General features: G+C 39.6%; 2 protein-coding genes across 17 annotated transcripts in view; both read right to left on the minus strand.

Moving 5' to 3' along the window:
- MARCHF8 (membrane associated ring-CH-type finger 8) overlaps positions 1 to 19,255 on the minus strand; it is a 128,508-nt gene extending 109,253 nt beyond the window's left edge. For 2 of the 8 annotated variants that reach the window (XM_072628519.1, XM_072628512.1), the window contains exon 1: positions 9,000 to 9,086. The gene's annotated coding sequence lies outside the window, so the exon portion shown is untranslated. Of the gene's footprint in view, positions 1 to 498; positions 555 to 1,523; positions 1,613 to 1,806; positions 1,876 to 8,999; positions 9,087 to 17,951; positions 18,993 to 19,072 lie in introns of those variants that run through there. The other 6 variants (XM_072628520.1, XM_072628513.1, XM_072628517.1 and 3 more) reach the window with 6 other exon arrangements.
- Positions 19,256 to 25,108: 5,853 nt separating this feature from the next.
- ZFAND4 (zinc finger AN1-type containing 4) overlaps positions 25,109 to 26,439 on the minus strand; it is a 60,160-nt gene continuing 58,829 nt past the window's right edge. For 7 of the 9 annotated variants that reach the window (XR_011971550.1, XM_072628503.1, XM_072628500.1 and 4 more), the window contains one exon: positions 25,109 to 26,067. Coding sequence is in view for 6 of the 9 variants with exons in the window: in XM_072628503.1 (XP_072484604.1) it covers positions 25,932 to 26,067 (136 nt within the window). In the remaining 3 variants the exon portion in view is untranslated. The remainder of the gene's footprint in view (positions 26,068 to 26,439) is intronic. The other 2 variants (XR_011971549.1, XR_011971551.1) reach the window with 2 other exon arrangements.

Consider the following 26,439-nt stretch of genomic DNA (forward strand, 5'->3'; position numbering starts at 1 on the left):
GCAAAAGAAAAAAATAACTAAATCAAGCTGGAAGGGAAAGGGAAACAGTTACTACTGATAATCACTCTAAGCTAGGAGGGTCCAGACAACAGACATTAAGTGGAACTTGGGCAGGGACCTATTGTCCAATCTATTGGTTTCAGAGTGCACTGGGTTTTAAGGTTTTGGGGAGGAAGGGGGTAGGGGGAAGGGGAAAGAGGAAAGGAGGGGAAGGGAAGGGGGAAGGGGAAAGGAGAAAGGGGAAAGGGGAAAGGGAGAAGGGGGAAGGGAAAGGGGAAGAGAAGGAAGAAGGGGAAATGCAGAAGGGGAAAAGGAAAGGAAAGGAATGGAAAGGGAAGGGAAGGGAAGGGAAGGGAAAGGAATGGAAAGGGAAGGAAAGATATCTAGCCAGTAAGCCCCAAGTTAACTGGGCAGCCTGTAACCATCCAAATTTACCTTCCTTTGGAGAGGAGAAGGAAGGGGAGAGGGAGACAGAAGGGAGAGGATGGGCTGAGTTACCTGTCTAGCTGGGTCCCCGCTCAGGCAACTTGGTCTACTCACAGGTTGTGTTTGTCCTTCGTTTTTGAAGAAGACCATGACATCAGAGAAATGATGACATGACTTGCACTTGACTTTGTTACTCAGATGCACTACCCCACCCCTCCCATTTTTTATTTAAAACAAACAAAATCATCCTAACTATATCTGACTATAGCTCTCCTACCTTTCTTGGCTAAATTCTTGGAGAATCCTGTCTACACTTGGTGCCTCTATGAATTCTCACTCTTCTAAACCCTCTACAATCTGGTCATTCTACTGAAACTGATTTCTCCAGAATTACCAAAGATATCCGAATTACCAAATCTAACAGCCCTCATCTTTCCTGAACTCTCAAAAACCTATGACACTATTGATTACTATCTATTTCTGGATCCCTTTTCTTCTCTGGCTTTTCATGACATTACCCTCTCCTGGATCTCTGATCACTTCTCAACCTCTGCTGAATCTTCATCCAGGTCATACCAACTGGAGATGTTCCCCAAGGCTCTCACCAGGGCTTCTTCTCTTCTCCTTGCATACTATCTCATTTGGTGATCTTATCAGTTCCCATAAGTTCCATGATCATCTCTAGGTAGACCATTCCCAGATCTATATTCCCATCTATAGTCTCAGTCTCTCCCTCTCCCTCCCCAAACCTGCTATTAGCAACTATTAAATGCCTTGAAATGGATCTCCCATAGACACTTCAAACTCCAAACCTTTCCCTCTCTCCAAATTCCCTATTACTCTCAAGGACAAAATTATCCTACCCTCACAGTCACCCAGGGTTCTCAATATCATAGTCATCATTGACTTCTCACTTTTCATTCACTCTACATATCCAATCTGTTATCAAATTTTGTTGTTTCTAACTTAAGTATATTTCTCATGTATTTCCTTCCCCTTCTCTCTAATCATAATCTGTCCACACTAGCACAGGTCCTTATCACCTCTCACCTGAACTATGACAACTGCTTTCCCAAAGATCAGAGCTGATCACTTACCTCCTTGTTGTGCCAACGCAACATTCACAGAGCACTCGACAGTCATGAATATCACGGCTGCAATTCAGAATCGCAAAATACCACAGACTCTCCACATGGAAGGCAGAACCAAAACATTTATTCAGACTCAAATCCATCACAGTAACAAAAATCTATACACAATAACCATGCAGAAGACAACACCATCCCCAAGCATTCCCCCTGCTAGGCTTCCTACAAACCAGGTCCATTAAACAAGCAGGCTCTCTTAAACAAAATCATAAACAATCACAAAATCACTCACAGTTACCCAGGAGCCTGTATCCTTCCTAGCTCTGACTGCTCTCAACACTAACTCCCTCTCAGCTCTGCCTCTTCCTGCTCCACCCATTCAGCAAACGCCTCCCACCACAGGCTCCATGTGACTTAACAGGGCCTATTAGAGAATAGGAAAGATTTTCCAATTCAAATTACCATTACACTCCTACTCAATAAATTCCACTAGCTTCCTACAAACCCCCAGGATGAAATCTAAAATCCTCTGTAAGGCATACAAAGCCTTTGAAAAAGAAACAAAAGAGGGTCACTGAAATACGTTTTTGAAGTACACAGAAAAGACCAGAAGGCCAAAAAGGAAGAACAAACAGGCAAGGAAGCTTTCAATTTATTGTGTAATTAAAAAGAAAGGCAAGCTGTACAACAGGGACTCAAGAGTTTCACAGAGAACCCCTCTTCTATTGCACTCTGTATATAGAAGAGTTAATTTTAGTTGATGTTGGTTAAGTTTGGAATTTTTTAAATGGGGAAAAAAAAAGGTTGTTTTTTTTTCCTTTTAAGAAAGGGAAAAAATAAAGCCTTCCACAACCTGGCCCCTTCCCACTTTTCCAATGTTCTGCCTACACTGGCTACCTCTATTTCCTCTTCTATCAGTCACTCCTCAACCCTTTGAAACCTGGCTTTTGACCTTATCATTCAACTAATACCATTCTCGCCAAAGTTACCACGGATCTCTTAATTCTCAAATTTTATAGTCTTTTCTCACCTTTCTTACTTCCAACATTGTTCCCTCCTTCCAAGAAGACATGAGATTAAAATCTACTATGTTCACCCAACACTGATATAACATAACTTTGATATAAAATCTACATGAATGAAGCCTTCCCTGATCTCAACTCCTAAACTACCTTGACTTTATTTTGTATTTCTTCTGTACTTAGGTAGACGTTGTTTCTCTTGACAAAATGCAAACTCTGTGAAAGCATCTGTTTCACTTTTTTCATTTCATATCCTCCAACGTCTAGCACATACGGTACATATTTATTTAATAAACATCTTTTAGTAGGAAACAAGAAAGCCATTCAGGAATATTTCTCATAACTAGCATGACATGCACCAAACAGGGACAGCCAATAGCCCACTCTGGAGCAGGTCTTACTTTTGCCCTCACCCCTCACAATAATTCTGAGGTGAAGGACTGGGGACAAAGTGGGTGCAAAGTAGGCATAGAAGATGTAACTCCATTTCTATCTTCTAAAGCCTAAAGAAAAAACCATCAAGGAGTCACCACTCCCACTTTCAAATGCGAATACTTTTCTGCCAGTTACTATGGTTCCCTCTGACAGCTAGGTGGTGCAGTGGATAGAGCACAGGTACAAGAGTCTGGAGGACCTGAATTAAAATCTCACCTCAGACACCTGACACTCATTAGCTGTGTGACCTTGAGCAAGTCACTTAACCCCAACTGCTTCATCCTGGGTCATCTCCAGTCATCCTGATGAATATCTGGTCACAAGATTCAGATGGCTCTGGGGGAGAAGTGAGGTTGGTGACCTGCACAGTCCTCCCTCACTCAAAACCAAGTCAAGTGCAAGTCATGCCATTATTTCTCTGATGGCATGGTCTTCCTTGGCAACGAAGGAGGAACACACACGGCTCCCTCTACCACTGGTACCATTGCTAGATTCAGAATTGAGGAAGAAGAGAGAAACTTGGTTCTGGGGTAGCTAGGACAGTGATAGTGATCTGATGACCACAGAAAAGGAGTTCTATCTGCTGCTCAGTAATTAAATTCAACATTTATTAATCACTTACATTTATTAAAGCACTTCTTAGTCCTAGGGAAGACACAACGTTTAGGTAAGACACTACCAACTCTCATGGAGCTTATAATCTTGTGCCGATAAAACTCATACACAGATAAACTAAAATACAAAATAACATAATATGGAATACATCTCAACAAAAACCCTAATGAGAAACACAATACTAAACAAACACAAAACGTATCATTCTAACATAGCTATAAAAATACTCTCATCAAAAAGGAGGAAGAAGATTGATAAATATTCTTAGAGTACATGATATAATAAACAGGTCAAAACCTGACAAAAATAGTTTTGGAACAAGCAGACCACATTAACAAGCAATAGTAATGACTGCAAACAGTTATTTTTTTACTACTACTATTCCTAGCAGTAAGTAGTTTACTTCCAGATGGAGCCTATGGAATGAATAATAACCCCAGATGTCCTCCCTCCACAAGGGACATCTGAAAAAACACCAAACAACAGACTAAGCCATTAAAAGTTGCTTGGAGAATGACAGGGAAAAAGTGAAAACAAGACATCTAAAGAAGAGGACTTACAGAACACCTGCTTCAGGTGGTTGAGAAGAAGAAAAAGTGAAAGGAAAAGAGGGAGAGTAGTTGAGAAATAGGATAAGAACCAGGAAAATGTGTCTTTCTGAAGTCAAAGAGAATGCATAATATTCCCCCAGCCTTCCCCCCACCCTCAAGAAAAAGGGTGATCCACAATATAAGATGCTTCAGAGAGGAATGCTGTCTTCCCCCAACCAAAGATGTTAAGTCCTGAAGGCAGGGACTTTCACTCTTGAGTTTATATGCCCAATACTAGTACACATAGTAAGTGATCTTTGCTGACTAATGATTGGCCCTCAAAACAGACTCCCATCTATCATATTATGTAAGCAAAAATTCCTTCTACAATGTAACCTACAAGTGGTCATCTAGCCTTTGCTTGAAGACCTCTAGTAAATCCACTTTCTCCCAGAAGAATTCACTCCACTTTTGGATAATAATCCTAGTAAAAGGAAAAATTTTCCGAATTGCAACCTTAAATTTGCTTCTTGACAACTTTTTTCACTGAAAAATGGAGGCCATTCACAGGGCACTCTCTCTTGGTCTCACATTACTCAGATGCCTTCTGGCACTATTAACCTATGTCACAAGAAGAGGAGACCATGCTCCTGGCCAAGGCTAACAAGTGATCTAAGACTACTCCATCTTCCCCAGCAGCTTATTCCCCTATATTATCCCCACTCTCTCACTTTAATCTCTCCCTGTCTTTGGACTGCTTTCCTACTGCCTGCAAACATGTCCATGTCTTCCCCCATTATCAAAAACTGCTCACCTGAACAAAGCAACCCTACTATCATCCTTTCCGCCCCCCCCCCCCCCCTTTTGTGACTTAACTCCTTGAGCAGGCTGTCAACAATCAGTGCCTCCACTGCTTTTCCTTTCACTCCCTTCTTTATTCTGTAGTCTGGCTCCCACAACATCATTCAATTCAAACTCTTTTCTTCAAACCTACTGGCTTTTTCTCAAACTTCATCTTTCTCTGCAACTTCTGATACTACTGCTTGTGTTCTCCTCCTTGATATACTCTTTTCTCTAGGTTTTCATGACAATGTTCCCTCCTAGTTCTCCTCTGACCTTTCTGACCACTCCTAATCTCCATGGCCAGATCTTCATCCAGATTGTGTCTGTTAACTATAGGTGCCCCTCAAGGTTCTTTCCTGGTCCCTCTTCTCTTCTCCCTCTATGCTATTTCACTTGATAATCTCATCAGCTCCCATGGATTCGATCATCAATCTCTATGCAGATGACTTTCAGATCTACTAACCCAGCCTAACTTCTCTCCTAACCTGCAGTCTCACATCTCCAACTACCTATCAGAGATTTCAAACTCAATGCTCCACAGACATCTTAAACTCAACATATCCAAAACTGAACTCCTTATCCTTCTTCTTCAAACACTCCCCTTTTCCTAACTTCCCTATAAATATCAAGGGTGCCACCATTCTCCCAGTCACTCAGGCTCACAACTCAGGTATCATCCTCAACTCCTCACTCTCTCTCACTCCACTCCCATCTACTCACTATTACTATTAGATAAATAGAAAATAAATCAGCAAAACAAACCAAATAAACAAAAACCCGAAATACGTTAATGTAGCATTCCAGCATTTGATAAACCTAGAACAAAAATTACTGGAAGAATCATATTCAATAAGAACAGCTAAGAAAACCATAAAGCAGTCGGCAGCAATTAGACTTAGACCAATATATTATACCATATACCACAATAAGTTTCAAATGTATATACAGCATAAATATAAAAGGTAAAATCATGAAAAAAAGAAATAGAAGAGAATGGAAGACTTTCTTTTCATAGCTAAGATTATGGAAAAAGTTTTTTTATTTTTTTAACCAACCAAGGGATAGTGATGATCAATAGAGAGAAAATAGGTATTTTTAATTATATAAAATTTAAAAGATTTTACCTGAACAAAAATCAATTCAACTAGAATATAAAAACAAACTGTTGCAATGTGAGGGAATTTTTGCATTAAATTTCTCTTTAAAAAGTCAGTTATCATTTACTATTTGTATGACCCTGGTAAGGCCTTTAATATCTTTTGATCTTAGTTTCCTCCTCTGTAAAATCAGAGGTTGAACTTGATGACCTCTAACATCCCTTCTAGTGCTAAAGTTATGATCCTACAATTCCCAGTTACTTAAACAATTTCATTTCTCCCCTTCCCTTGCCTCCACTATAGATCACATTCTGATCTACAGTTCTCTCCAAGTTTCACATTTCCCAGCTCCATTGTCTCCTTAAATTTTCACTCAATTCTGGGATCATAATCTCTAAAATTCAATTTTACACTTCTGCCTCAAAGTAGCTAAGAGTATAATTAAATACCACAGCCATTCTTCTTCAGTTTCTAAAAGGATCCATTTAATTTGGTCCAGGCCCAAGGTAGTGGAGAACTTTCCCAGGGCACCAGCTTCTTCCTCCATTCTAGTGTACTATACTCCCTGACCATTTCTGAGAAACAGGGATGTACACTCCAACACTGAGACATCTATCAAATCAGGAAAAAAACATCTTAACCTCATGATTCATGTTTCCTTTCTCCTACTACAGAAGACCTTTGTCAAGAAAACAGGATGGAGAAACTTGGAAAAGTATCTCTATTCTCAAGAATTTCTGGCTGGTAAAATTCTGGGTGACAAAGCTTTTTACAGTACTTCATTAATGATCTACAGTAACAAATTCCATCTAAATATACTTAATTTACACTGTGCTGTCACATATGAAATGTTCCAATTCTCTAACTCCTTTTCCACACTCAAATCTAACAAAGGAACTTAATAAAACTGGTGTGAAGCTAATTTTTTTTAAACAAAGAATTTTTATGGACTTAACATTTTAATATTGATTTCTCTTGCAAAAAAAATTCAAACACAACTTTGCTATAACAAAAAAGGAAAAAAATTAAACAATGAAGTTTAGCTTACTCTGTTCAAAGGTAAGCATTAACAGGGTATATGTCATCATCATCACCCTCTAGAATAAAATCAAACTGTCTCCTCTAAGGATTTAACATCAAAAAAGAGAATACAGTATTTGCTTTTTTGTCTATATTAAAACAAAAAGGGATTTTCTTTTGGGGATCAAAATCTAAGTTCAGATACAAAAAGCCTTTATCTGAATTACTCAGAAATTAAAAGTTAGTAAGATTACATCCTTCAAAATGGAATGATAGGAAAATCTCAAAATGTTATAGCGAAATAAATTATTTTTTAGGGTTTTATGAAATGGTAGAACATAAAAGTACACTCTCAATACTCATATAGCTTTATTAAAGGGGAGCACGTAATATAATGGATATAAATTTTAAAAATCAACATTAAATGTTCATGAACATCACTGATTAACTCATTAATTTTATCTCTGATATTGATAAATTTAACCACCAGCATTCACTGAAATATAGGCATTCTCACTAACATATTCAAAGCTATTCATTGATACTTTCAAGGAAGAGGAAAATTTTAAAACAAGTAGATTCACAGTCCTTGAGAATCAAAATTTCCATAAATGACTTGGAACTCATATTTCCTTTTTGGCTGGAATCCTAGAAGCACAATAATCTTAAGCATGAATAAGACTTGCTACAGTCTTTACCTGAGTATTTTAAAACTGTCAAATTTATTGGTGCAATACGACCATCCTGAAGATTTCCAAGTTAGGGATAATCTGGCTGGTTTTAAATTTAATCATTAAAAATAACACTCCTTCTATCTGTAATGTTGATGTTGCATTGTATCTACAAATACTGAGCCATTTAATTAATTCTTATGCAATGCATAGCATCAAGAACCAGTCATACATGACATAATCTTGTAGCTAATTCAAGCTTTTAAAAAAACATGTGTACTTTAAAAAATGACAGAGCCAAAAAGGTTCTGCCCTACTTTCCTCTATGGCATTGCCCTGGGATGTTTACGCAATAGTGTATCTCACTAAATTGGTTTTTTAAAAAATAAATTATCATAAATTTAAATATATCACAGAAAGACAGGCAAACATAGTACAGAAAGTGAACTAGAGAGGAGTTGTCTCAGGTTTTAATTTTAGCTTTGCCAGTTTGGGCAAGTCATTTCAACTCTTTCACCTTTAAAAATGAGGGGAGATCAAACTGCTAGACCCTAAAGTCCCTTCCAAGTTTTAGTTTCTAAATGTTAAATCCAAAAACAACAACCATTCTCTTAACCAGCATGTATTAAGCACCTTCTATTTGCCTATAAACACAGTAATAAAACAATCCCTATTCTTGGCAAGGAGCTCACATTCTAATAAAGCAGACAGGGACATATAGACATGTACAGATAATCAATTTAAAGAATACAAATATAAAGTAGTTAAATACAGGAGGAAGAGCACCAAGAGCCAGGTGAATGATCAGAAAAGGAGGTTTTCTATAGAAGGCAGTACCTGAGCTTCTTAACCATTATTTAACAGGTGGAATAGGAAACCAAAAGAACAATCTATTTTGCACACAAGAGGCTTGAAACACCTTTTTCAAAAAACAAAAAACAAAAACAACTCAAGATGAAAGTCCCAAGTGGACATAACTCCTAATACCTAAGGCTAGTCTCATACAACTAACCTACCACTTCAGTAAATACCCATTAACACTGAAATCTACCAGCTGACTGCCCAGATTTTAAAAGAATCAAGTACAGTAACTTTTTCCATTTGGGGTAAGATAATCAGGATAAAAAGGAAGCAACCACATCATTACTCCAAGGAAAACAGAATTGTTCAAATGAAAAGCTAAAGAAGAAGACTGGGAGCAAGGAGGCTTCTTCTAAGATGTATCTAGCCAGTTGTATGCGGTAGTCCATACCTGTTTACTGTTGCTTGTGGGTTGCTGCTGGTACCACCACTTGCTACCTTCTGATCACAAGTTCCAAGTCAAAGAACCATTTTAAAAAATATTCCTAATCATCAGATGCCACCTAAAATTGTCACCCATCTATGTGCTACAAACCCAGCTCCCACCCAGCACTAACCACACCTAGTACTCCTCCTCCCGCAGCACTCCCTGCTGACCCTGCCTTCCACTCTGCAGACTGCTGACTCCAGGCCTAATTAGCTGTGAAGCATCCATCAGCTAAACAGTAGGCAAAGGCAAGGGGAGTCGGGAGCTCAGTTGGACAGCAACAAGGGACTGCAGGAGGAGAAAATGGTGTCAATTGGTAGCAAATAGTCAGGAAAGAAGACATTAGCCACAGAGGGGGAAACACAGCTGGAATGTGATTTCATTTGGTACGGTCATAGCACAGAGAGATGTGGCAGTTTAATAAACATGGAAAGGAAAAACACCACACAGGAGGTGCTAAGTTTATGAGACAATGAAGAAATCATTGACTTGACATTCAAGCTCCAACTGCAGCCTCAGGGAAGGAAGCTAATAAGATGCAGCAACACCCCTCCACAGGCTTTATTTCTCAAGTTTTATAATTTTGAATTTTGTAAACATAGTCATGCGGGGTCTGTGTGAAGAAGATAATATTATCACTACTATGCAGCCTGGTAAACAGCTCCACTAAACTTGGCAGTTTACCTACCAACGTGACTGTCTTCTCCAAACAAAACCCAAGAATCCCTCCAGCTTCCGGGGTCCACCTGGGTCAACTGTAATATACCAGGTGAACTCCTGCCCTTATCACTTCAAGCCACAGAAAGGATTCAGTTTGGCTTCTCTTAGATGAGCTAGCAGAAACCTGATTCTGACTCAGTTATGACTTAGTTCTGACAAAACTAAGAAGTTGCTTTTCACTACAATTAAAAAACGAGTTGTATGGTAGAGTGGAAGTCCTACATTCTATTCCAGATTTACTGCCTACCACACAGGTAACAACTGGTAAATTACTAAACCTCTCAGAACCTCAGGTTCATCATCTTTAACATGTAGACGATCATGCTCGCCCTGACTACTCCCAAGGATTGTAGTGAAGATCAAATGAGATTATATAAATTAAAGTACTGGGAAACATATAGGCATACACCAAAAATGCCTGGAAAAGAAAAAAAAACTTGATATTGTAACCCATGATATTTTCATCTTTAAATATAACTGGGGACAATATGTTAAATTTTCAAATGTCAGTTCCCCAAATCATCTAAATAAAGTAATATTCTTGGTTTCATGACGCTAGAATTCAAGGAAGAGTCAAGAACAAACTGAAAACAAATGATTGTTTAGGTAAAAATGCTTCTTTTCACTGATTTAAAAACAAAACATACTGATATGTTCGATCATTAAAAAACAATGTTGCTGTTTAAGGTGATTTTAAAATATTTTAGTTGTTTCATTTATAAAAATCACTTAAAACATATGGAAAAGCATACAAATTTCATTGCATCTCCATTTGGAATGCAAATATTACATAAGTACATTTTGTTTTGTAAAATGCATGTATTTGGGGCACTTATGAGTATGAACTTCCCTTAATCATTTCCCATTTTGTCCTACTATGGAAAACTATAAAAGCTAAGAGCAAAAGAGGTTTAAAGACAAACTCTTTTGTAAAACCCTACAAAAAAGAACAGTGGCAGACCATGAGCAGCATTGCCGCACACAGCTGTAAAGCAACAGAGAGAAGAATAAGTCAATGAAAAGCTTGCCTAGAGATGCAATTAAGCTCGAGAATCCCAAGAGTATTTAAAGAGCCAACTGAAAGCAGGAAAACAGACCCCAAAATGGGGAAGCTCATTCTCAAGTACTATAACAAACTATTTTCCCCATTAATGACAGTGAAACCACCAGATATAAGCTAGTTACCCTAGTTCCCTGAAGCTCTGCTTGAGGAAAAGGAAGTAACTGAAAGAAAAACAAAGATGAGAAGACCAGCTAGACCAAACAAGTGTGTGTGCACCCACACACGCACAAACTTACATGCATATATCCACAACACAGATGAGGTCCCTGCTAGGAGCAAGATCATTTTGAGGGTGTTCAGGAGTCCATTTTCAAGAGTTACGAAATATACCAAGTATTTGAGAAACAAATCAAAGGCATTACTAACATTAAAAAAGGTAATTGAAAAGATTTTGGTAACTACTAAACACAGCCCTACTTTCCCATTGCTACAAAATTTCTGTGAAAATAATTTATATACAATCTCTACAAACGACTGAGTCATAGTTTATTGTCTTGAGAAAGTAGTTGACTCGGTAGAGTCACCTTAAAGATTATCCTTCATGATTCCTTGAAAGATCCAACAGAGATATTGTTCAGTCGTTTTTCAGTCATATCTGACTCTCCATGATCCCATTTAGTGTTTTCTTGGCAAAGATCCTGGAATGGTTTGCCATTTCCTTATCCAGCTCATTTTACAGATGAGGAAACTGAGGCAACAGGGTTAAATGACTTGCCCAGGATCACACAGTCAGATGAGTCTTCCTGACTCTAGGCACTATGGTAACACCTGGCTGCTCCAACAATTGAGATACCTTGGTTCAAACAACCCCTCTGACACAAAACAAGACAGGCTCACAAGAGGTATTTGCTGCTGTCATTCATGGTATCCAGCACAAACTCTAAATGGAAAAGGATTGCTACAAATTTTTTCAGATGCTCTTCTTTGCAAATTACAATGTACAGAATGATGAAGTCTCCTAACCTGATTCAAAAATCCCTCAAAAGAATTAGGCCTAACTATCTACACAGAAAAGACCCAGTGGATTAAGAATGCCTCTTGTCCAGACAACATGCAGCTTACAGAGCTCTCCATCACTCCAAATATCTTGTACAGTAGGCAGACAAAGAACTAGGCCCAGAACTGAAGAGGAGGAAAAGAGTAGGTTGGAATGCATCTGGGAAACTATGCGGTGCTTTTAACGAGCCCAAGTTACTCCCTAAAACAAAAGCCCATTTTTTTCTTATCAGTAATATTCCTTTAGTGAAACCATAGGAGTATGAATCCTAGAATGCCAACGTCTCTTAAGAACAAACATTTCATGTCACCAGAGGGCAATGGAGAAATGTATAATGACAAGGTAACGAGGTATACTATACCAACAACAGATGAGAGCACATGACATAAAAGACATCCAAGAAACAGACACCTGGCTATAAAGGAGGTGGGCAGATCATAGAACATGAGACAAGGTTAACAGGTAGACAGACTGGGTGCTATCCTGCTACTCATGTAACATCAACAGTCTACCAGCATGCTAGGTAGAGAGCCATTGGTGGACAATTTATAGAAGGGCATGAACACGAAAAGGCACAGATGGGGTATTACACAACAGGAGGGAGTACACACAGAAGAAATTCCTTTTGAGAAAACAAAAGTTTTTTTCAACAGCTGTTCATTTCTGGATGCTTCATCAAATGAGAAAACAAGTATAACATACAACATCATACATACTGCATAGATAAAGTAGGCATCAGGAAACTATGCTGTATAATCTAGAAACAGGCTATTACACCACATGTATTTTGATTCATAAAGAAGTACTACTTAGAAATCACTGATTTTCAAAGAGTGAGAATACAATAAAATGTACTTGGTGCCAAAACAAAAATGGACATAAGTGAATTTTTCTTTTATGACTTTGAAGGCATTTCAGGATCTTGAAGATAGGCATCTTGGATTCAACATGACAAATACCAATTATTATCATACTAAAAATGGACAAAAGGCTGTTTGAAATACTGCTGGATATGAGAGACAATTGTAGGTTAATATTTTAACTTATAGCTCTTTACAAATGCCTATGTTGAAAAAGAAAACCATCACAGATGCCAAAGTGTCTGTCATCATAGGCAATATTCCATAAGCCTAACTTTCAAAAAGTCATCTTTTTTTTGTTAGCTCCTTCTGAAGTGAAAAAGTTGGAAATCCCAACTAAAAATAAATGATTACTTGAGAATATCTTAGGGTTTCAACTAAGGTTGTAGGAAACCAAAAATTATAAAAAGAGTAAAGAGTTTTGCTATGTACTGGAGAGGAATTTGAAAGAACATTTGGTCTAATGCAATGATCACTATGAAAATTTTCCTTTATTTTTTAAAATAAACTTTGATGTGAAGAAAGTCATAGATTTTTAGGTTGAAAACAATCTGAGAAGTCATCTCCTTCAACTTCCTCTCTTTGTAGAAGAGGCTACTGTGAACAAAGAACTGAAATGACTTGCTCCTGGTCCGACAGTGACCTGATATTTGCAAAATTAAGAGGACTTGTTCCCTTTATATTTCAGTGTCTGAAGTAAAGACTGGAAAAACATCAAGTATATAAAATATTTAAAATGGAATAGATTAACAGTTTTCCATCTTTATTCTAAAAAAAGAGAGAATAGGCTTAAACTGAAATGAGAATTGTTATAAGGAAATGTCTAAGGAGATTGTAGAATATCTTTACTTGAGGACCTTTAAGAATGAGGTCTTCAATTTTCTCAACGAGAAAGGATATGCTTTCTCAGTGAAATTAGGACCGAGGTGTAGTGTGGTGAACAGTTTTGTTCGTTAATCTAAGTTTAGGATAAAAGAAAGTTTTGCATATGGAACTAATTTGATTATTATCAACCAGGATTGATATGAAAATTTCATACAAATAGTGGATTATTAAGGCTAATTATTTAAGTTGTGGTATACATTGATAAGAAATTTTGGATAACATGCTGAATACATGGATGACTACTGAAACAAACTAGGGGGTTTGCCTGGTTTTATGTAGTCCTGGAGACAAGGAACTGCACTGAACTAGAAAAATCTCCTGAGGTTACCCACAGAATCACAGAATTTAAGAGATTCTAAAGCAGCCTATACAGAAAAAAAGGAGGGAGGGAATATGATTAGGTTTACATTAATTTTTGAAACGGCAAAAATCTTTGCTGTCATACATATAAATCATTTCCTTCAATACTATAAATCTATGTAGCTCAGATAATCATTATAGTACTGACACTAAGAGAAATGAATTAAAGTCTGAAAACGATAAAAACAATTTTCAACTCCACTAACTCTGAGCTAGACACAAAAAGGAGTCTGGACTTATTAGCATAACTGGTTTAAAGCACTGGTCAAAGTGGTGAGTTTGGTAGCTAGACCAGAGAAACCATACCACAGACCACACCCCTATTATCACGCAGCTGTTCTGAAAATGTGCAGTTAGGGTAACTATGAATGGCTTGATTCAGAACTTACAAAGGAAAAATCAATTAAAATCACCTGTCCTACAGACTAAGATAAATAGTATCTTAATGTAAATGAGAAACAGAAAATGAAGAGACAAGTGTTTTATTATTTTCAATTCAAAACAAACTATCATACTGGGTCATATCTGCGATCTATTCAGTTTTTGGTGTCTGTTTCTGAGAATGACAATAAAGAAACACAAAAGTGAATGGTTCTCTCTGAGGTCAGGGCATTTCTAAAACATCTCAGTTTGCTTTAGTAATCATCATATATTCAACATGTTATCCAAAATTTCCTATCAACCTATACCACCCACCACCACTTAAATAATTAGCTTTAATCATTCGCTATTTGTATAAAATTTTCATATCAATTGATTGATAACAATTAAATTAGTTCCATGTGCAAAGCTTTCTTTTGTCCTAAAATTAGGTCTATTACAGGAAGAAAAATATAAGATTCAATGAACAAAACTATTCACCATACTACACACTAGTCATAATTTCACTGACAAAGCCTATCCTTCTCTCAACCTTCTGTTAGAACCAGAGTCCTAAACATTTTGAGTTGGCTTGTTTAGAACAGCCCTTCCATCACCTTGATCACTTTGGTCACTTTTCTCTGGACATCTTATTTTAAATACAGAAATCAGAACTAAACAAATAGGATATTTTGATTAAGTTTCTAATTTCTTGTATCAGAATTTCAGGGCATATATTCTAAGAAGGATCCCACTTTAAAATATCAGAGAGGAGAAACATTGAGTAAATATACATTTAAAGTAGTCAATGTTATAATCTAGGTATTTTTTACTTACTACCTACCCATTCACTCACTTCATTCAGAATGGAAATGGATCTTAGAATTCATTCTAATTCAACTGTATTTTGCAGATGAGAAAATGAAGGCCCATTTCAATTTACCAACCATTAATTACCTACTATTAAGGTAGTAACATGATCTAATGGAGGTAGCCTGAGTCAGGAAGACCTAGGATCAAGTGCCACCTCTGGCATGTGCTGGTTTTATGACCCTGGACAAGAAAGACTATGAATTGTGTAAGTCGCAGCTCTGCATTGGTAGAGGGAGTCTGTTCCCTACACCAAGGAAATCACACATCTGTCCCCCCCACCAAAAAAAGAGGAAGATATTTCTCAAATCACAAACTTGTCCTACAGAAACATTACAAACCTCAGGATAAGTTTTACAAGAAGAACCAGACAAATAATACTTCACTCCCTGGCCGACCTCCCTCCTTCCCCAAATCTGTTCCCTAGCACCTTTCAAAGTTTGCACTATTTATCCTTCTCCAAATATGTCCTGCCTTTCTCACCTCTGCCTTTGCACCCACCGTTTCCCCCATTCCAAGTCAGTAAGACTCTCCTCCACCTTTCCATCTGGTCTAAAAAGCACCTACTTTGCTGGGCACTAAGAAAAATGGAAAGTTTAAATAAGCCATGATGATTCTTTCCAATCAAGGCCCAGCTCACTTGTTGCCTTCTACATTCCACAAAGCCTTCCCCAAAAAGCCTACATAAAAATTATCTGGAGGTTTTAATGTTTCTTTGGGACAAATGTTTCATCTTAGTCTGTCTGACTTCTTTTAAAATCAAAAGTTGTATGACATAGTGCAGAACAGAATGGATTAGGAAAAAAACAGTCCAAAATTTCAAAGTCTATCTTTCTGACAATGGGCAAGCCACTGATTTTAGCACCTCAGTTTCCCAACTGTAAAATGGAGATACAATTTACCTCAAAACGGTGTTTTCAGGAAAGCCTCTAGCAAATCTAAAAGCACTAATAAGTGTATTATTACTAACGGTATTCTAAATCGTATTCTAGCCATTTGAGTAAGTCATTTCACCAACCTGTAAACACTATGAGTACAAACATTTTTGCCAACCTTTGTATTCTCTAAAGCCCAGTTCAGCATCATACAGGAGGAAAGACACTTAAATATTTACCCAACTGAAAGACTTTGGAATAACAATGGCAGACTCAGGATCACAATAGCTGATTTAAAATTCTGCTCATGAAATAATTTAATTCAACAAACACTTATTAATTAAGAGAGCTCCACAACCCACGAGTATTTCACAAATCAATAAGCATTGTGTACTAATGTATTTGTATCTGGCGCATTTCATGCTAACATTTCTTGTTACACACTGTTAATGTCAGGGCCTAATCTGTTTCATGGAGCATTGATTCCTTCAAAACAAATCATTTAGCAGGTCACCTTATCCAATTCAACATCACTGGAGCTAAAATATGAAGTTTAAAAGTTAAAAGCAAAACTAATACAGGTGAACAGGATTTCAAACAAGTTCACATGGAACAGGGATTCTTCACCTTTCTTTTGTATTGGACCCCTGCAGCCCAATCTGGGGAGGCTCATGGAGCTCTTCTCCATGTTTTTAAATGAATAAAATAAAATACCTAAGATTGCAAAGGAAATTAATTATACTAAAAGACAGATATCAAAATATATAAAAATCACAAGTTCGCAGACCTCCAAGGTAAGATCTCTGACAAAGAGGGAGAGAGAAAACAATTTTTTAAACTAAACCAGAATTTCCTAAAAATCATCCAAGATCATAGATTCAGGGCAGGAAGAGCCTTTACAGTCATCTAATCCAATCCCCTCATCTTACAGCTAAGAAACCTGAAGCCCAGAGATGTTAACTGACTGGCTCAGTCATACAGGCAGAAAATAAAGTAAATAAAAGAGCCAGAATGCAAATCTTGGTCCTCTGGCTTCCAAACAGTGGGTGCTCTTTTCCAGTGAGCAATAGTTTCTCTGAAGACTAGATTACAATATTTTAAACTTAGAACCTTGAAAATGGGTCAAAGAATTTCAGAGTTGACAGATCACAAAGAAGTCAATGGGTCTAAGCTTCTATAAAATTTCCTACTAGTAAGAGGAATACAGCCTTTGCATGAGACCCTCTAGGGAAAGGGCACTCACTTTCCTTGAGACAACTCATACCACTTGAGGATAGCTCTGTTTGTGAGGTTTTTCCATCTCTCTTTCTCCTCTCTCTCTGAATCTTCACCCACTGCTCCTAGCTATGCTTGCTGGGACCAAATGGATCATATCTAACCTCTTTTACACATGACACAATCCCTTAAGATAACTGAACACTGCTATCCTGTACCTCACCCCCGCCAATGTCTTTTCTTCTCCAGGCTAAACATCCACAGTTCCTTCCAGCAATCCTCCAGTGAAATACCCTCCCCATTCCCTCACCATCCTAGATAACCTCTCTTGGTCTTCGGGTTCTCAAAGATAGGAGACAATGTTCTATGGTGGACAGCACAATGAACTTGGATAGGAAAACCCCGACATTCCATACATATTTGAGGCCTGCCTTCAAACCCTGCATTTCCTTTGAAGTGGGAATTTAAATGTTTGTCTCCAAGCTCTAGCACTTAGGATCACTGGAGCTGGAAGGGATCTCAGAGGTCAGTCATCCAGTGCAATCCCTTCATTTTTACAGATGTGGAGTTTGAAAATCAGGGAAGTTGTGACATTAATCATATAAGCCTGAATAAATCATTTAAACTCTGGGACAGCATTTAGTGAAACTGTCAAATGGGGATATTCATTAACAGATTTGCTGTAACAAAAAGCCTGAACTGTTATGACACCTCAGTCTAAAGCATTTAGATCCTTCTGGTCCTTCATCCAAACTCTCTGCTCCAACACTTCCAGCGAAAGTTTACTCACGACTTCCTGAAGCCTTGCTCCCAACCTCACTTTGGGAGTAGGGAGAGATGAGTTTGGAGTCCGAAGTTCTGGATTATTATTATTGCCAACAATAATAGTTGACATTTGTGCATCCCCTTACATATTATCTCACTTGATCCTTACAATAATCTTGGGAAGCAGATACCATCAGTTTCCATGTTACAGATGGGGAAACCGAGGCAGGCAGCGGTTCAGTTATTCGCCCAGGGTCGCGTGCTGAGGTCCCACCTCCTCTCCCTTTCCCACTCTGGCTGTTCCTGCGGCCAGGCCTGCGGTCCTTCCAGAGCAAGACGGCCTGGACGCTTATCACAATGATCGATCCCTAGCCCTTGGGTTCATCCTAGCTCCAGCACTTTACTGCCCGGTCCCCGCTTCCAGAGGGCTCCGCTCCTTTAGCTGCAAAGGAGAGACGGTCAACAAGCACTTATTAAGGGCCAGCCACACAAAAGTGAGCGCCGCGATCTCAAGAAGAGCCAACGCCGGCCCTGCGCTGGAGCAGCCCCGGCCCAGGGGGGGAGGGGACGCACCGAGCCAAAGGCTTCGGACCGGCGGGCCGGGGGGCGGCTCGGGGAAAGGTGCTGGTGGGAGCTGGGGTCTGAGCTGGGGCTGGAGGAGGGGGGAGGGGAGGCAGCCTAGGGAGACGGAGCAGCAGCGACGAGGCCGGCGACCCTGGGCGGCACAGAGCACGGAGCGAGGATTCCAGCGTCCAGAGAGCCGGGTTCAAATGCGGGCTGTCACTCCCACACGGAGTGACCTTGGCCCCACCCGCCTCTCCGGGCCTCAGTTTCCCTGTTTATAAAGCGCCGGGATCGGGCCGGTCGGTGGACTCCAGCCCGGCAGGGGACAGCCGAGGGGCCGCGGGGCTCGGGGCTAGCACCTTCCGGGAAGGGTCCGGGGCGGGGCCGCCCCGGCTCCTCCGCCCCTCGGCGCAGGCCCAGCCTGGGGGGCGGGGCCGGGGGCGCCCCTGGCCGGTCCCCGGGGGAGGAGCAGGGGGCAGCCGGGCAGAGGGCTGCGGCGTTACCTCCGGGTCCCGGGCGAGCGCGCTCTCCGCCGGCTCCGGCTCCGGCTCGGGGAACTCCGGTCCCTCATGACGGACGCCGGGGACGGGCACCACTGCGCCTGCGCTGCCTTTCACCTCAGGGGAAAAAAAGGACCAGCGGAGGGGGGGGGGGGGGCAGGTCCACCTGGGAGTCACGTGGTGGACATCACGTGGCCGCAGACCGGAGGCGGGGCAGCGCCGACTCCAAGGCAACAGCTTGCCCCCTCGAGCCTGAAGGGGCGTGCCTCCGAGCATGCGCAGAGTTCTTCTGGAGGAGCGCAGCTGGCTTACAGAAGTGATCACTTCCCTCCCCCCCTTCCATCCAATCGCCGGGCGTCTGCCGCGGCCCTGACCTGGGCGCGGCACATCTCTGCCCTCCTCTGCTCGGCGTCACGCAGCCTGAAAACCTCTCAGAGCACCTGACGGAGGGCGTCGCGAGCTCCCAGCAGAGCCCGCGCGAGAAGCCCGCTGCGGACCCTTCGGACCTCGTGGGCCGCGTGCGTGTGCCCCGTGGGTGCTCCTCCCCGTGCCCAGCCCGGCACGCTGCAGAGGTGGCCCCCTGGGAGCCTCGCCGCAGCCTTGGGCGGGGCGTGCTGTTGTTAACCTCATCCGCAGGTGAGGAAACTGAGGCAGGAGGGCTCCGGAGCCGGCTCGGCGCCGCCAGCGCCCAGGACTTGGGCCTCCACACCAGGGCTGTCCCAGGCGTGGAAGGTGGTGACCCCCGGGGGCGCCTCACTGCGTTTGGGTTTATTTTGCCTTGCCGTCATCCCACTCTGGTCTGGCTCCTGGCGCCCAGCCGTGGCGTGCGTGTGTGTGATGTATATGTGCACACGTGCATGTGTATACACACACGTGTGTGTACAGGCGTCTCTGTGCATATACACACGCACACATAAACGTGTGCGTGCATACACACACGTGTGTGTATAGGTGTCCGTGTGTGCGCATGCATAAGCACGTGCGTACACATACATGCCTGTGTATGCAGGTACATATGTGTATATACACATAGATATGTATGACAAACAGGAAATAATTAACAAAAGGAAGAAGCCGAATGAAGAGAGGTTGGGAAAGCTTTCTGGAGTAGCTGAGGTTTAGCTGGGACCTGAAAGCAGCCAGGGAGGTCAGTAGCGGGAGTGGAGAGGGAGAGTGTTCCAAGCATGGGAGGCAACCTGAGAGAACGGCACTTCCCTGACACAGAATCCGTCCTGCTTCCCTGATGGACCTCAAAGTCTAGTGGGGGGGCGAGACACATGTACAAATCACGATGATACGGAATATTACAGGATAAAGACCTTGGGGGCAATATGTTTGAGGTCTAGGTGTGTCCATGTGTGTGCACGTATGTGCACATGTGTATACGTGTGCGCTTGCGTGTATGTGTGTACATATGTGCGGTGTGTGCGTGTGTATACATGCGTGTATGTGTGTGCATGTGGGTGTAGTGCGCATACATGTGTATATGAGTATACGTGTGTGTATGCGCACATGTGTGCATGTGTCTTTACATGTGTGTGCATGTGTGTTTTTACTCCCCCCCCTCCCTACTTGGAAACCCCCTAATTTTTCATTTAGAAATCAGATCATCCAATTTTGTATCCTGGTTTGTATCCTTTTGTTTTCTTTTAATTAATTGGTCTTATTTGTTTTTAATACATAAAAATCTGTCTCACTCTATTCAAGATCTTTGGACTCACTGGAGTCCTTAGACCCATTTTTTTATACCTGTTTTGCTAATAAACAACTCGGATTGTGTTTCCTCAATTACTATAAATTATCCACTACACCTTGGGCAAATCATTTCACCTCTGTCTGCTTCAGTTTTCTCTATAAAATGGGAGTAATAGCATCCTTCTCCCAGCACTGTTGTAAAGCACCTTGGAAGCCTAATAGTGCTTCCTAAATGCTAGCTATTATTGGGGATGGTGACTTCTCCAGGAATGCCTTGTCAGATCAGCTCATGGTACATCTTATGCTTGTTCAGCTGGTTTAAAGCACTGATTTGTGTAACTAGCCAGAGTCCCACCCTCCTGAGAGTATTCATGATTTTTTGTGCTGCTGGCACAATACAGTGGACATGTACTTCTGGCCTGGGTAATTTTTGAGGCATTTCACCTTGTCCTTTGGCTGTTGTGATAGGTACAGTATCCAAAGGCCCTATTCTATGCAGTCTAGGCTGGCCTAAAAGGTACTTAAACTGTCCTCTGACTTGGCCAAGGGGACTAAAGTTTGAACCGCTGACATGGCTAGCTTCTTGGTGGCCTAAGCTGGTCTCAGGCTTCTGGCTGGCAGAGCAGTCCTGGACAGAGAAGCAGGACTCGATTGAATCCACAGTGGATCCTCCTTAAGTAGCCTTTCCCTGCTTTTTTTTTTTTTTTGGTTAACTCTTAGATGCCCTACAAGTGTCTAGATTTCAACATAAACCTGAAGAACCAGATAGGCCTGAATGAGGTACCTCCTACAACAGCTGCCTTCTTTGGAGTCCCAGTTGTTCAGTTCATGTTTGAACAGCCTCTATATATCTCATTGTTGTTTAGTCTCTGTTATACAGCTTTAGAATTCTGATATCCTGACCAATGTTTGAATAGTCAACAAAACAGCCAGAGTGGGGGGGAGGGGCAAGCATTAAGGGAGATGTTAATCCATCCAATCCAATCCAATCCTACTGAATCAAGAGAGATGGATCCAGCATTCAGGAATATTTAGCAAATACCTGTAATTGTTGGAAATTTTTTTCTTACATTAAGCCAAAATTTCTTGTCACTGAATTGCATATTTAGTTTTGCTGAAAAGTTTACTCTGAGTTTGCAGTCCTTTGGTTTTTTATTTTATATATGGTGTATGTCAGATCTCCCTTGCCACTCCTAGAAAAACAATATTAGTTATTGACTGATGTCCTTTGCCGTATCACATCTGTCTTCTTGTAGCATGCATGATCCACCCCCTTCACCCTCCATCATTTTTATGCTTGAGTTTAATAACATATTTGGAAGACAAATTTTAAGCTATTCTTTATGGCATTATATATACATTATTTATAAATTATTTTAATCGATTTTTTTGGAATACGGTATTTATGTTTTGGGTTTCTTTTTTCTCTATGACAGTAGTTCTGAGATTATGTCTTAATCTGTTACTTTTTATCCACATAATTTCCATATTTTAAAATTATTCTAAAGCTTGTGCTTTTTTCACTTCCTCATATATTATCTGTGATTTGGTTTTCGACTTTAGGGCCCGTGCTTTTTATTCCATCCGTAGATCCTTTAGTTTTCTTTGGAGGATGAGATGAGACATTATTTTCTCTTGATCTTTTTGGAAATATCCTTAAATTCTTTGAATTATTTATTTATCCACTTGAGGATTTCTCAGGATATCTTACAGTTTCTTTTCCCATCTATATTTCTTCTAGTGTTTTTGCTTCATTAGTTGGTCACTTAAAAACTGTGTGAGTTCTTATTGAGTTTTCTCATTTTCTAAAAAAGTTTTGTTCAACTGAATTTTGGGGAGTGACTTCCAGTTTCTTAAATGGTTTTTTAGCAGCTTAGCTTTTCATTTGCTTTTCGTAGTACTGGTGAGGGGAACATAAAGTGTCCCAGTTCCCTTATAAGCTCACTCCACCAATTTCATGACTGTATATTATTTACTCCTATTGTCTTCATAAAATTGTTATATACATGACTATATATGCACATACACACACGTTTATATATATACACATTTGTGTGTGTGTGTGTGTGTGTGTGTGTGTGTGTGTGTGTGTGTGTGTATATATACACACACACACACATTTCAAAAAACAAAACCCTAAGCTTCATAAAACAATTTTTCTCCCAGGTTGTTAAAAATGCTTCTGACCACATATATAATGTATATGATGCTAAGATTTTATTATACATAAAGCATGAACTAGTTTTCTGTACAGAACTGAAGAAGTAAAATCAACAAAAAATTTTTCCTGTCAAATTGAATCCCCCATAACCAAGTATTTAGACCTTATTTTCTTTTTTTTTTCATTTGGAAGAAAAAATATTACAGTTCCTCTCATAGCTTATTGTTTAGGGAATCGTCTCACATAAGGTCACAGACTATTAAAGCTACATTTAAAATAATATTTTCATTCTTGGATCTTGTTTATAGGTATCAGTTTGGAGGTTCTAGCTTCCCACATTTACATGTTCAAATCTTTAGTAGCAATGACTTTTCCTATTTAAAAAAAGTGGAATTTACAAATGGAGTTGTAAAAAGTAATGAAATATTTCATTCAATATTTTCATTAGATGAAGAAAAGTATTTTCTCTTAAAAATGAAAAAAGGAACACCTAAGAGGAAGTGAATGGGAAGTGAATACTTTCCATGAAGAGTAGTTCAGTGAGGAAAAATAATTGTAAGTTTATTCTTTTGAAGGCTAGCAAGGGAAGTTATTCTTCCAAAATCAAGCCTTTTACATTTACATACCCTGTTGTCATCTCAGGAAACCTTTTTCATGGTTTATACTAGAGGACAAGCCCAGCCTTTGACACCTCACTGAACAAACCCAGTTTCTATTGTTTCTTTATAGAAAGTACTTTTGTCCTACAGATAAGAGTCCATCAGCTTTATTCTCAGGAACATGCTAGTCGTGGTGAGACAAAATGAAAACAATAAAGAGAAGAAACCAACTGAGCTTTGGAATGTATACTGAACTGGTCTAGGATTATGAAACCTAAACGTGCCATTATAAACAGGAAGCTTCATCCAAGTTCTGTCATCATTTATTGTCCATTCTATAGACTTTCCATATCTATATGTCAAGAAAGTCACTGGTCTCTGTGTCCATGCTCATCTGTCCTAGATCTAACACTGGGAGGTTCTACAGTCACCTAAACATTTCCACCAGGGCATGCATTAGCATGGATGAAGGCATGTGAACATTAAGTTTCTCTGGCTTCAGGATAGGAGTCACATCTTTATGTAGGCAGCTTTGGATGGCTGACTGTATAAAGCCACCATGCACTTAGCACTGCTGCCTCCCTTACTGGATTTTTATTTTCTTCAGTGATCCTCTTCTTCCACTTTCTGCCTAGCTTTTCTCCCTTTCCCACTTTCTGGATCTTTTTCCTAATGTCTTGAGATGTGAAAGAGGGAGAAATTCTGGAGACTTTTGTTAATGAGGCACTGGTTCCCAAGTGATATGATGCCCTCTGGCTCTAAAAAGTGTGTAAAAACTCTGAGGTGTGGTTTTATTTTGGGGCTTACTGACTAGAAATGTTTGTTTGGCGAGACAAGGACTCTGGGAAGTCACTTTAAGGAGCCCCCTGGCTTTGAAAACCAAGATGTCAGCACTTCCCTCTCTGGTAACTATGGTCAGACAGTTGTACCTGTCTGTTGAGTTCAAGCAGAGGAAGCCATGTCTGTTAACATTTAATTTCATTGTGTTTTTTTTTGAACTTCAGGATGCTGACTCCCCTGAATTAGGTGAATGATGTATGCGATTGGTTAAAGTACTAATACATGTGCTTGATTAAAGTGATTGTTAGCCCCTCAAAAATTGCCTTTCCTTTTATGAATGCAGATCCAAGAACCTGTGATAACAGGCCCCCCTGCTCCCCCCCTTGCCCCTCCCCCAGTGTATGTGGGGTACTTACTGTTACACATGGTAAGTCAAGAAAAGACATATGGGTTAATATGAGAAAAGCTGAACTAATTGGCATTTAGTGGTAACTTGGCAGGGTGGATTTGTAGCAAACAAGATGCTTCTTACCATACCTATCATGTCATTTGATATGGAAATAGTCTAGAGAAGTTCTAACCCCAGTTGGACCTTGATATTTTAAGTAGTCCAGATGCACAGAAATATATTTATAGTTGCCCCTTGGGCTTAATTGACCTTAATTTAAATTGACTTAAATTGAGTGAATTTAATGATAAAGCCGATTATTTTCCATGTGTTTTAATTTCTGCATTCACTTCAGATTGGCTTATATAAAAATTGAAATTACTGAGTTACTTATAAAAAATGCATGAGACCCGTAATAAAATTGAATATTTATTTGAATTTCTCTTGGTAACAGTATTCAACATCTTAGCAAAACAAACCAAGTTGTTAAGTCTTAAAAAAAATCTATCCATTACAAAAAAGTTAAAATAAGCTGTTTTCTGTATTTCATGGCAAAAAGTGGGACATTGTCTATTTTTAAAAAACTGCCATACACAGAGTAATGTTTTAAGAAATATATATTGTGATTCACATGATATGTTTTGTAGAATGTATACACAATATCTGAATGCCAATCTGAATGGAATAGAAAAATGTGCAATAAAATAACACACAACAAATTGAATGTTCTTAAAATATGGTTTGAAGGGGGAGCTTCCTAGTGAATTAACTTAAAAGATCACCCATGGGATTAAAAACAAAATAAAATGAAACAATAACAGGGTAGGACTGAATATAGAAGATACTGCATGACATGAAAACTTTCTATGACACTCTCATTTAGCACCCCCTCAAATCTGGTTGGTTCCACAGTAAACTTAGTAAAGTGCATCTTTTAAAGACTTGTCTAGTGAAATAGCATTTTCAAATATAAAACACTTAACACAAGACATGCAATAACAAAAGTTAAATCATTATAGTGTAAATTTTTAAAAACTACTTTTAAAACTTTTGATTCACTAAAGAATAAAGATGTTAATGACAGTAGTGTTCACATTACTCTCCAACAGTATGAATTGTGTGCTTTTTGTTACTTGGCAAATCTTTTTTTTTTTTTTTGGAGTCGAACAAAATTAATTCAGTCTAAGCAATACTTCTTCTGTCATTAGTAATCCATTTTCTCTGGCAGTGCCACCATAGTTAGATTTTTGGAAGTTTTGGTGCACTAACAACAGGGTTTGCCTCCTGTAAATATCTCCTTCCTGCACTCTTGTAATCATAAGTACAGCCGTGTGTTTCTGCGTATCGATGAGTTGCACAGAAATTGTTTCCACATCTAAAGCACAAAGAAAGTGTGTATGAATAGTCATATTTCTATGACAGGCACATGAAGGCAGGGCTAGAGTTCCTAGTGGGCCAAATGGAACCTCTGGTTTTCTGGAGTCTTTTTGGAGCTGCCATTTTCTCCTCTGTTAGGAAATCTATAACCACAAAATAATCCTCAAAAACTCCCCACTATGCTAGTTCAGGAATATGACATTTAAAATAAAACATTTTTCAGGTGATAGTATGGGGGTCTAGTCTTTTAAAGAATGTTAAAACAACACCATACTAAAACAATGTTCAAAATTTCCCTTTGTAGTCTGTAAACTTAGAAGAAGGGTAACTATCTTGGGAATTTGGTCATGGGTGAAAATAAAATAATTTA

The sequence above is a fragment of the Notamacropus eugenii genome, chromosome 1 (genome assembly GCF_028372415.1).
Source record: "Notamacropus eugenii isolate mMacEug1 chromosome 1, mMacEug1.pri_v2, whole genome shotgun sequence".
Lineage (NCBI taxonomy): Eukaryota > Metazoa > Chordata > Mammalia > Diprotodontia > Macropodidae > Notamacropus > Notamacropus eugenii.